The sequence below is a fragment of the Macaca nemestrina genome, chromosome 16, assembly GCF_043159975.1.
Source record: "Macaca nemestrina isolate mMacNem1 chromosome 16, mMacNem.hap1, whole genome shotgun sequence".
In the NCBI taxonomy this organism is placed as follows: Eukaryota; Metazoa; Chordata; class Mammalia; order Primates; family Cercopithecidae; genus Macaca; species Macaca nemestrina.
In genome coordinates, this window is record NC_092140.1 from 90,335,855 (window position 1) to 90,349,057 (window position 13,203).

At 38.9% G+C, this 13,203-nt stretch overlaps 1 protein-coding gene across 1 annotated transcript in view; it reads left to right on the forward strand.

The window, feature by feature from the left end:
- Positions 1 to 1,708: 1,708 nt before the first annotated feature.
- Positions 1,709 to 13,203, forward strand: part of LOC105486027 (spermatogenesis and oogenesis specific basic helix-loop-helix 2) — a 43,067-nt gene continuing 31,572 nt past the window's right edge. The window contains exon 1 of the mRNA XM_011748670.2: positions 1,709 to 1,922. Coding sequence (XP_011746972.2) covers positions 1,875 to 1,922 — 48 coding nt within the window. The 5' untranslated portion in view covers positions 1,709 to 1,874. The remainder of the gene's footprint in view (positions 1,923 to 13,203) is intronic.

A 13,203-nucleotide genomic window follows, 5' to 3' on the forward strand; every position in this document is an offset into this window, starting at 1 on the left:
CTCACCTCAGCCTCCCAAAGTGCTGGAATTATTGACATGAGCCACCACTACATCTGGCCTTTTTTTTTCTTTTCTTTTTAAAGGAGATTGGAAACAAAAATATCTAAGCTAATGCTTAGGAAGCTTGGACTCATATTCTAAATACAAGAGAAGTTTATTATCTTTTTTTTTTCTTCAACACAGTAGTGATGACTTCTTCTCACATAATCTTAGGGGCATTTTTTACTTAAAAGCAATGAGTCTGTTTCCCTTTCAACATTGTCTTTGTCTATTAGACTTGCTAGTCTAGACCTGTGGAGCAATGGAAATCTGATGCTTGCGCATTGAGCACGAAATGCTCAAAGCTGCCTCAATTCACACCCTACACCAATGCCTGGGCAGGACTTCACCTTTGTCTTATATTGGCGAGCAAACCACTTCCCGCACAGACATTGATCTGGATACTGTCAGTTCCTAATTGGAAAAGCAATAGAAGTGAAATTGATTTAATTTCACTTAATACACTCTATTAAGACGTGTACACTTCCAAAAGTAATGCAGAATCATCCCATCAGAAGTTTATCTGCTCCTTTTCTTCCCATCAGAATTGTAGAGTACCACAGCAGTATTTTTGCATGCCCCCGGTATCTAAATCAGGCCCCCAGGACACAGCACCAGCTGCTCAGGAACCAGTAGACTTTGCCCAGGAACTGCCTGCAGCGATGGTTCCCGTAGAGCTCCCCTGTGTTATATGCTCTAGTGAGATCCAGAGTCTGCACTCATCCACAATAACCACTGCACTTACAGCAATGGAAAAATCATGATACAGTAGTCAAGACTTATCCGCGGAAGGATCCTTCGCGTGTCCTGACGCCCAATAGGTCTCAGTAAAATGTTCAGTGAAGGTTGAGTAGAGGGGTTTACATAGCAGCAGCCACGAGAAAATTTTATCGCCTCATTGTTTCCGTTGACAAAATAGGGACAGTATTTGTTAAATCACAGCACAAAAATGAAGTGTTTCTAATATTTTTAATTTTTTTTTTTCTTTTGAGACGGAATCTCTCTCTGTCGCCCAGGCTGGAGTGCAATGGGCGATCTTAGCTCACTGCAACCTCCGTCTTCCGGGTTCAAGCGATTCTTGTGCCTCAGCCTCCCAGATAGCTGGGATTACAGGCGCCCGTCACCACACCTGGCTAATTTTTGTATTTTTAGTAGAGACGGGTTTTCACCATTTTGGCCAGGCTGGTCTCGAACTCCTGATCTCAAGCGATCCACCCGCCTCGGCCTCCCAAAGTGCTAGGATTACTGGCGTGAGCCACTGCACCCGGCCTAACATTTTAAATTTCTTAGTGGCTTAGAAAGAAAGCACCGTAAAAGTACTCGCCTTCCCTGTCCTCTGTTTATGTTTGTTTAGAAAAGAGCAAAACAAACCCAAGTGTTTGCTAATTCCTAACATTTAAACTGGAAAGACTGCCCATAAGAAAGACTTCTTAAAATGTTTAGACCATCTTGAGGTGACGCCTTGCCTCCCCCCTCCCCAGGCGGCGCAGTGGGAGTGACTACGCGGGGCTTAGTGTCGTGAGAGCTGCCCTGGGAAGGGGACTTGGAGTGCGCAGTCTGCTAATGACGCGGTCTTCTTAGGGCCCCCAGGACAGCTTGAGTAGCCCCCCCAAGGGCAGGCCCCCGACCCGGGTTCCGCGGGGAACCCTCAGAGCGGCCTGCCTCTCCCCCAGGCGCCAGAACAGGCGACAAGGCCACTTTAAGCGCGCCCGGGGCGTGGTCGCCCTCAGCTGCGGCCAGGAGCCATTAGTGCAGGGGGCGGGCCCGGGACGCAGCGGCTGTGGAGCTCCTCCTGCTGGAAGGCTGCCCCAGGACCCAGCACGTGCGCAGCGGCCATGGCTTCCTCAATTATCTGCCAGGAGCACGGCCAGATCTCGGGCCAGGTAAGAGGCTGAGGAAGGGGAGGCAGCTGCGTTTATAACCTCGCGGGCGGGTCCTGGGCCGGTGGCCCCCGCGGCCCTCAGTGCCCGGCCCGGGGAGCTCTCATTCTCGGGGAACCGCGAGGAGCGGGTAGCAGGAAGGGCCCCTTCCAGGGCGCGAGTCCACTATCCCCGGGCCCTGAGCTGGGGAAGCGCGGACCCGGCTTCTGAGGGTGCCCCCGGGTGCCACCAGGCCCTTTGGGCCTGAGGTCGGGGGACGGGGCTGATTTATCTCAGGAGAGGAGGCCAAGGAAGAAAGAGAACTGAATCGTGTTATAAAGAAAACCCAGTAACAGATGAAATGTTCACAGTGAAACTTAATGGAATCCAAAAAATTCCAGATTGCATCACATCAGTTACTCAATAAATGTGAATTCTCCAACTGGAAAAAAAAAAAAAACATCTTTCCCTTGACGTTTGCCCAACTTAGTTTTCGAGCAGAAGGCCACTTGTAGAGTTGGCTACCTAGAAACACGATTTTGTAGGCACTCTGGGGCTGGCGACTGGACAAAAATGAATGATTTTTATTTTTAATATAAGAAAGTTTAGGCGTGCTGTTTCCCTGCAGTCCGGTCTCGGCACAGCTGGGCATGCTTATTTTCAGTTTGTGCACTGGCGTGGCATCCCAAAGTGTCCTTCGTGGAGCTTCCACCCAAATAGGCAGCTTTGTGTGGAACCAAAGCCGTGGTGGGAAGGGGACCTGCTCTGCACGCATTTACCACCTGCATGGAAATAAAAAAGCCCACTGGCCTCTTTTGAAAGCACCTTAATTTTTCAGCCCCTTTAGCAAAGCACAAAATCACTTCTGTAACTGTTTTCGATAAAAGTGAAAGGTGATTACCCCACTAGGAGGAAAGCATAGACGAAACCTCCCCAGGCCAGAAAGCAAGGCCAGCTGGGGAGAGGGGCTTTCATCTTCCTATTTTCCGCATCTTGATAAATAGGAGAGGGCAACCTTTCGTGCTGAGTGTAGTCTTGTTACCTCTTAGAACACTCTGCAAACTTAATTTCCTCTCCTTAAGAGCAGACTTTCTGAAATGGGATTAGGATCCCTCTGAAGTGGACCCGTTTAACAGGTTTTCTTAATTTTTCAAGATGGAAGAACCTATTTAAACTCTAAGGAAAAATAGTATTTTATGGTGCAGGATTAGGCAAAGCTGCACAAAACGAATTCTGAATGAAATATCTGATTATCTAGTAGAACATAAATAATTGCGGTTTCCTTCCCTTAAGAGAGTGTGAAGCCCCAACTGACCCCTTTGTGTGCCTTTGTGAGAAGAGCCGCTTGCTCAGTTTCTCCAGATAGAGCTGTTTAAATCCCTTGACTCCTGGGGAAACTGAAGGCCCACAATTGCCCCATGAGAGCCTCAGCCCTGCAGCTGCTGCTGATTGTGGGCTGCTCTGCTCCTGGTGATAAGAGTGACATAAATAACAACTCACTAAAATGTAGGAGTGATTTGCTTTAAGCACTTCAGCACCTGCTGTTACTAATTAAGGGTTTAGCCTGCCACAGATTGCAAATGGAAATCCAGTGTCTTAAAAATTGTAGAGACTAGAGTGCCTTGCATGTTACTGTGATCACAGAAATGAAACAGTGGATGAAGTGTCTTGGTGACAATGATGTCGTGTTATTAAAACCGCCCACACTTAAAGGGTATGTACCAAGGTTAATAGGGCTTACCTTGAGTGGTGGAATTACAGTTTTCTTTTTTTGATTTTTTTTAGTATTTCCCAATGAATACATATTACTTTTGTTTACAAAGGTGTAGTAAGCAATTCAAACAGAAAAAGATATTTCATCAAACGAAGCCTAGCATTGGTTCAAATTATTGCTTGCAGGTGAAAATCTTAGATGTACTAAAAGGCAGTTTTCCAAGCAGAATATACTAGAAATGTTTATTCCTTTTTCTTTTTATCAATAGATCTTTTTCATCACCTGTGTTCATATTACATTGTCAACAAGATATTTTTAACTAAATAAACATTCAGATTTATGTTGATTATAAACTATTCCCTTAATTTGAGTTAACTGGAATTGGGATAGTGGACTTGAGCAGTGTTCTGATTTGTCCATTAACATTCCAAGTGTGCTATGGCCCTGATTTTGTAAGGCAGGGAAAGAAGCATTTGGCAAGAGAGCACATCAGTTCTTTCCGGAGCTGCTTTATGTCATACCCCTCTGTGCCATGGTGCAAGACACTATGCAAAAACTTCAGACTCCTGCACAGAACGGTGGGTTAGCGGTGCTTGTTTCTCCTCATCCCTTTCCAGATCGTCTTCCTAGCTACCCTCAGATTTCTTCCTACTTCCCACTACGCATATTCTGCCCTTCATAACTCTTTCTTGACCTTTTTTTCCCAAAAGGCCGAGAGATTCTGGGGACACTGGGAACTGAGCCTCTGAGGGGTATCATGCAGTCAGAATGTCATGTGCTAGCTAGGGAAAGGCTCAAGCTAGGCAGTTGATTTCTGTTATTCTAAACTTTATGCTCTGCAGGAGGCCCCGCTTCCTGAGCACTGTGATTCAAACAGTGCAGAGCCCAGCATGGACACGTTTTCCCCTCTCCTCTGGTCCCTCCCCTGCTAGGTTGATTTGACATTTTCTGTGTTCTTTGTGCTCAGGTTCGGTATTACTTGCAAAAACATGGCAATAACTACCACCTGCAGGGCACTATACAAACACTTCTCATAACAATCTTGCAACGTAAGTATTTTGATCCTTCAGACGAGGATCGCTTACGTGTCTTATTCAAAGCCACTGGTAAATAGTTGAACTAAGTGACAAGACTCTGGTCTGTCTGCCTCAAATGGCTTTGCTCCCTTCCCACTGCATCAAGCTGTTGAAAAAGGATTAGTAACACCCTTAGTAGAACTGGTCATACTCCATTCTTCCTATATTCCAAGGATTGAACACCATGCTTTCTTAGCAGAGAAGAGGGCTGTTAGAATGTAAGCCCCATGAGGGCAAGGACCTTGCCTTGTCTTGTTTGTTCACCTTGTGTTCCTAGGACCCAGCCCTGTGTCTGTCCTATAGTAAGGGCTCAATAAATATCTGTGGAGAGAATAGACATCAAGCATATTTAAGCAGATACATAAAGTGGCAGGATATTTTAAAAGAAAAAATAAACCTTACTAATATAAAGTTTTACAAACTATATCCCAGGACACCCTAGTTTATATGTGTTATTTTAGTGTAATTATTAATAATTCATTCTCAAAAGTGCCTCAGTTTGGAAGATCAATTATATGGTCATACACCCTAATTTTACTAGATAGGTTATTTTTGGGCTTTCATATTTGCTTCCATTAATCAGGTTAATTAAAAAATAAAACCATAATTGCTTCTGTTGTGATCACTTGTTAATGAGTGTTTCATTGTTTGGTTTTGGATTCACAAAGAATATATTTGTATAGAAGAAATCATGTGCTGTAGTGGAGATTCGCAAACATTCTGCACTCACAGGCATCACAAAGGCTTAGAGTCCCATGCTGCTCCTAAAGTGTGGCTGGAAATGAGAAGTATTTATAAAATGAAAAGGAAACACACTAGTAGGGTCCCAACACTCTCTACTGTAGAAATTCCATATTTCAAAACTCATTTAAAAGTGTTGTGCTGTGTTCTTGGAATATAGAGCATTGAGGGAAGTAGAAGGAAATAAGTTGGTGAAGTAGGTTGGTAGCAGGCTATGAAACACCGTGCTAAGGAGTTTAAATTTGTATCCTGTTTAGTGTAGGGTAGTGCAGGTGAAGGAGATTGGCACGTGATGATTGAGCACACAGGTCAACCTCCCCGTCTACCCCAAACTCCAGAGCAGATGTCTTCAAAATGTGATGATTCCTTTAAGTAAATAGCATGGAAAAAGAAGACAGGTATTCCAAATTAAAAGATCAAGGCGCTATAACAACCAAATGCAATGCATAGTTCTTAATGGGATCTTGGTTTGAACAAAGCAACTTCTCTCTGAATGTTAAAAAAAAAAAAAAAAAAAAAAAAAATCCACAGAAAAATGTGACATTTAGAAAGCAGATGGGGTCCAATTGCACCTAAAACAAAAGTAGAAAATCCACAGCTTAAAAGACACAAAAGAGAAGAAATGCAGTGACAAAACAATTTTAGTGATAGTTCAGGCTCCATGTTGACAGAAACAAAGATGAAAGTAGCCCAAAGCATGCTCACCTGGTTTGAATTAGCTGGGTACAGAACACCGGGCCAGGTTGGCCCCCTGGATTTACCCTGTGGACTCTCCCAACTCACTCCTACTAAAGCAGGAGCAATGGTGCCTTTAACTGAAAGATAAAACTCAGGAACTCTTCTCTAAAGAAAATGAACTATACATGGGATGAGGACTCCTGGTATCAGTAATTTCCAGACCTCTGTAACTGAAAGAGGAAAGGAAAGGCAGTTCTTCCTAGGAGGAAAATAAACTAAAATACTTGGTCTTCAGAGTAAAGCCCACCTTGATTTTGACAATTAGCTGGTGCCAAGATCTCTGCTCTTCGGCTGTTGCTTTCGCTCGTCCTGCGCACTCACACCAAACCCATAGTCAGTTGTCCCATTAAAGGAGGCCCGCACTGAGGAACCACCACCCCAACTGCAGGAGAAATTGCCTGTTCACATCCACTTAGTTCTTGATTCATCTTTATGTTTGGAAACCAAGGATTGCCAGACATTAACAGAACTAGACAAATGCACAGATCAAACAATTAAAGAGACAGATTTTTAAGGTGCTATAGACTGAATGTTTGTGCCCTCCACCAAATTCATATGTTGAAATCCTAACTGCTAAGGGGATGGCATTAGCAGATGGGGTCTTTGGGAGGTGATTAGGTCGTGAGGGAGGAGCCCTCGTGAATGGGATTAGTGCCTTATAAAAGAGGCCCAAGAAAGATCCCTTGCTTCTCCACCACATGAGAACACAAATAAATTGCCATCTATGAACCAGAAATTGTGCCATCACCAGACGTTTAATCTGCCAGTGCTGTGATCTTGGACTTCCTCAACCTCCAAGCTGAGAAATACATTTCTGTTGTTTATAAGCCACCCAGTTTATAGTCTTTTGTTACAGCAGCTTGAATAAACTAGGACGTAAAGGAATAGGGGGAAAAAAAAAAAACTTCTAAAATTTGAATTTGTATCTGTGGAGAGAATATCACATCCTAAAAATAGCAGGTAATGAAAAGTTACCAAAAAATCTTAGAAATTAGTAATTTACATTAAATGGATTGAAATTGTAATACTTAGAATAATACTTAGAAGGACTGAAGACTAAGCCAGTGATCTGGAAAATGAGGAAATCTCTGAGAGAGAAGTCGAGGCATGTAGGATCAATTTAAGACATCCAGCATCTCATAGAAGGTTTACGAGGAGAGACAAAGACAACAGAAAGAAGGAAGTAATCAAATAAATAATAGAAGAAAATTTTCAGAGCTAAAGATCCACTGGGTGCCAAGTAGGATGAATAAGGTCTATATTCAAACACAGCCTAGAAATGATCAGAACCCAGAGGAAAAAGAGGAGACAAGCATCTAAAGAAGAACAAAGCAGCTTATTCTTTTCATTAGCAACTTTGGATTCCAGAAGGAAAATTCAGAGACAAAGTGATTTTGACCTTATAAGTATTTGCTGGGCAAAACTTGCACTGAATTGTGAGAACACGGTGAAGATGTTTTCAGACATGCTAGGACTCTGATGCTATCAGACAGTCTTTAAAAGAATTTTCTGAGCCCCCGTACTATAATTCAATAAAATGAATCCAAGAAAGAAGCAAATATGAGATACAAGAGACTGTAAGAATCAGAGAAACAAAAATTAAGTGTAAATGTTAATAAATGTAAATAATAATGATTGGAACTAAAATTCCAGGTAGTCATAGCATGAGAAGTATATGGGGTGGAGGGAGCTGTGTTAAGGATGCTGCCATGTTTGCAGAGAGGCTGTAGATTTAGATTAGCTCTACATCTTAATTAAAAATTGCTACATATACTTACTAAAAATTAAGTATTTTTGAAATTTTAGTGGCCAAAGTGGAGTAATTTGAGTATCAAAGTAAATGATAGTATTGGATTATAACCCAAATAATAAAATAAATATCCAAAAGTCCTTACTGATTTAAATAAACAGTTGACTAAATAAATAAATGAGGGAGAAGGAACATATTCTCCTTACATAAGATTTCCAAATCATAAATGTAGATGGAAGGAAATAGAAAAACACCAATTGAATGTCATAGTAATAATTGCTACAGGCAAGATCCACAAATGAAGGGCAGGAACAGAGGGTATAACTTTAAGGAGAAATGGGATATTTGCAAAGCCTTAAACCATCTCCACTAACATATTTATCAATGACTGTGATGGTTTTTAACGTACATCCACAATTGTTTGAAATTCCTCCCTCCAAGAGGTGGTACTTTAGTCCCTTTCCATTGAGTGTGTCTGGACTTAGTGACTCCCTTCTGAAAACAAGAATGTGGAAAGGATAAACAAGTAACTTAACAGTGGAGAAACCTTACAGACACCATCTTAACCAAGCGACCAAGGTGAACCTCCCTGGCAATCTCTCATTGATATATGACACCATAAGAAGGAGGTACTCGTGTCCATGGTATTCTACCCAAAATTTATAGTCCCAGTCTAATTATGAGAAAATGTCAGGCAAATCCAAGTAGTGGGACATTCTACAAAATACCTGACCAGCACTCCTCAAAAGCCAGTAAAAACTGAGAAACCATTGCATGTTAGAAGAAACTAGAAGATACAAGGACTAAGTACAACCTGTTATCCAGATGGGATCCTGGGACAGAAAAAGGCTATTAGTGGAAAAATTGGTGAAGTTCAAATAAAGTCTGGAGTTTAGCTAATAGTACTATGCTAATATTGGTTTCTTAGGGTTATCTTTCTCATGGTTTAAAAAAAAAACCCTCACAATTTCTTAGTTTGGATAAGCATACTGTGATTGTAAGATGTTAATATGTGGGGAAGCTGAGTCAGGTGTTTATGAGAACTCACCATACCCTCTCTCCAACTCTTCTGTAAATCTAAATTTCAGATAAAAAGACAATTAAGCACTTAAGCACAAAAATTAGGGATTTCAGTCCCAAAGCATTATAGGAGCAACAGGATGGAAAAATGAAAATTTGATCAGCCTAAGAGTAGCTATGGGAAAAAAAGAAAAAAATCACAGTAAATAGGAAGCCTGAAATAACAAATGAAAGGGAATAAGGTCATTTCACATTAAATTGTAAATGTTCACAAGTAATTAATATTAGCTAATTCATTACAGTACATTAATGAAGTTAATGTACACTAGTTAATGTCAGTAATGTAATTACTTAAATTCATACATGAAAAACTGAAAGGTCAGATTGTGAAAACCATGTAAATTCAATTAAAAGCGATTTACAAAAGTCGCAGAAAATAAAGATGATAAAGAAAAGTTCAAAATAAGGGGATATAAAGAACGAAGCTGTATATCAGAAAAATAAAATTTGAGGTGAAAAGCATTAAAGGGCAAAGAGGTATATTTTACATAGTAGTATTCTCTATATAGAATCATCTATATATATACACACTATTTAACAACATACTATATAAACATAGATCACATATATATTGTTAAATATTATAGATGTATCTTTATATAATATCACTATCATGAACCTTTATGTACTTAACCCATAATTATAAATATAACCTATGGTTAGAGAAATTGATGAATTGACAAAAGCATAATTAAGGAGATTTTGGTACTCTTCTTTCATAAACTGAAAGATCAAGTAGACCTAATATAAGCAAAGAAAGAATGAACAGTTTTGCTCTAAAAGATACATAGAACTTTTTGCACAAGAGAAAATAGGCATTGTTCTCAAGTACCCATGGACGATTAACAAAAACTGTTTATTAGGCTATGAAGAAAATGTCAACAAATTTTAAAAAGTAGATGTCATGCAGGACACATTCATTGTTGACAGTGCACTGAAATAAGAAATGAGCAACTAACAAATAGCCAAAAAAATAAAAAACCAAACACACTATCCCCTTGAAAATCATAAACACGTTTATATAGGTGTATTTAATAAAAGTCTTTAGATTAAAATGGAACTATCAACTGAAATTATAAAATAGCAATGAATGAACATGAACTCATTGTATATAAAAATGTGTGGGCTACAACAAAATGCCACTAGGAGGAAAATTTAGACCCTCTACTTTGCTGCCTAGTAGCACTTTCCACAATGATGAAAATGTTATGTAATTATACCATCTGATAATCCACACTTACCACATGAGGATGTTGAGCACGTGAAATATGGCTAGTGCAACTGAACTGAATTTCAAACTTTAATTAATTTTAATTAATATAAGTTTAAATAGCCACATGTGGCTACTGTATTGGACCACACAGTTCCATATTCTCAATAAAGCATTACCAGAAAAAGAAAAAATTAAACATTATTAATTTTATATATATATAAAATTAAAACATTAAACATAAATCCATATGAAATGGATTTGTAAAATGTGTATGACCAAAATTCATTTAAGAGAAGGTGGGAAACTTGAATTTACCATTAATCAGTAAGGAACTATAAAATGAAATGTAAGATCCAGCTCTATAAATGTCTTCAGAACCAGGTTTTCTAGACATGTTTTACCTAAACTTAAGATGCAGATAATTTCTGTGTTTTATAAACTATTCAAGACCATAAAACAATATTTTATTCTTCAAGGCTGGCATAACCCTGATGCCTAAACAAGATAAAGCAATACAATAAAACAAAATTATATCAAGATTCACTTATGAGCACAGATACAAAAATCTAAAGGTGAAGGAATTGAATTCATTACATATTATGAATAGGTTTATCCCAGCAATACCGTGATGGCTTGACATTAGGAAATCTATTAATGTAATTCACTGCCTCTGCCTAACAGATCAAAGAATAAAACATAATATGATCATGTTATACTGAAAAAGCATTTAATAAATATCAACACCCTTTTGTGATATAAAATTCTTAGCTTCCAAATAGAAACTTTTTTAACTGATAAAGGATATTGATCAGAAATCTTCAGTAAGTATCATATTTAGTAGTAAAAACATTTGAAATATTCCCACTAAAGTCAGGAACAAGACAGGAACACCTACTATCACTCCTGTTACTCACCCTTGTTTTGGATGTTCTAGCTAATGCTTTAAAGTCAAATAAAAGGCATACATTCTGGAAACAGACAAAAGTGTCATTTTTTGAAGGCGGTAGATTGCCTACCTAGGAAATTGAGAAGAATCAATGGAAATATATTGGAACTGAACAGAGAGTACTATAAAGTGCATTACTTGAAGCAAGTTCCTTATACAGAAATCAATAGCACTTCTATATGTCAACTGTAATCAATCAAAAATGTAGTGAGTAAGAAAAGAGATCCCCTTCACAGTGACCTCCAAATGTTGAAATATCTGGGAATACGTAAGACATATCTGGGAATACATACTAGGACATATGCAAAATCAATATGAAAGTCCATAAAACTGAAGAACATAATGGAAGACCCAAATTCTCTAAGATATATACTTCCTAAATATGATGACTTAATATAGCAAGCATATTTTCTAATTAACTGTTAAAATAGAGGCAACCATAATTAAAACTTTAACAAGGTTCCTTGACAAACTGATGCCAATTTCTGTTGGAAGAGAAATTGTTGGAAAATATATAATAACCGAATTGAAAAATAACAAGGAGGGAAACATGCTCTATCAAATATCAAAACACATTATAAAGAGCTAGTAATTAAGCAGTATGGTATTAACCAGGAATAGGCAAATAGATCAGTGGATCAGAATGAAGTCCAGAAACACACACACACACACACACACCCCTACCTGGCATTGTGAAAACTTCGCTCCTGAAAACACTGAGAGAAGGTTAGTCTGTTCAGTAATCCTGTTGGGTCAATTAGTTCTTCATTTAAAAAAGAAAACTGAAAACAGGTACCTACCTCATATTAATGACCAAATAAACTCCAGCTGGGATAAAAAGCTAAATGCAAAAATAAACCCTTAACAGTATTAGAATACTCTACCAAAGCATTTTTTAACATAAACACAAATGGCTTTGAAAACAAGATAAAATTCACTAAAGCCATAAAGGAAACAGTAGATTTGTTACTAAATATTAAATACTTATTAGTGACAAAAGACCTTATAATCAGAATTAAAGGGCTGGGCACGGTGGCTCATGCCTGTAATCCCAGTACTTTGGGAGGCCAAGGTGGGTGGATCACCTGAGGTCAGGAGTTCGAGACCAGCCTGGCCAATATGGTGAAACATCATCTCTACTAAAAATACACAACTTAGCCAGGCGTGGTGGTGGGCACCTGTAATCCCAGCAACTCAGGAGGCTGAGGCAGGAGAATCGCTTGAACCCGGGAGGCAGAGGTTACAGTGAACCGAGATCGCGCCACTGCACTCCAGCCTGGGCGACAGAGTAAGATTCCTTCTCAAAAAATAAGAAAGAAAAGAATTAAAGGCAGAGTGACAGACTGGAAAAAAAAAGTAGTTGACTAATATCCAGACTTTATATACTCCCACAAAGCAATAAGGAAAATACAAACCACAAATAGGTGAACAAAGGGAGTAAATGGGCATGCTTAATAAATATGTGATAATAAAATGCAAATTGCCACTAAAATGAACAGATACTCTATGCATTCAAAAAATGCCAATAAAAAAGATAAGATTTTTTGCTCACAATATTGACAAAATTTTTTTAAAGGTTAAGAACAATCGGTTTTATTAAGGGTTTGGGGAAATGAGTACTCGTACGTACTGCTTATAGGGATATAAATTTTTGTATCCTTTGGAGTATGCAAAACAAGTGAAAATTTACTTTCTGATTTTCTAGTTTTGATTCTAGGATATATGCTTATTTGCACAAAGATGTATTTATAAAGTGTTCGTCATGGCACCGTAATAACATCAAAACCGAACCCTGGGAGAATGTCTCAATCAATTGTCATCGAAAATAAGGAAGACTGGATCACGATGACAGATGAGCACGTTCACCCCTGACCCCAACAAATAATAGAAAACATACTCTTATGAGAATAAATCTATAACCACCTGGAAAATGAGAATGTTCCCAGTGAATCAGAATTTTTGAGGAATTGTTGAACTATATTGTTAAATGTAAAAAGCAACTCACTTCAAATAATAGTAACAGCCCATTTATGAAAAGCTACATATG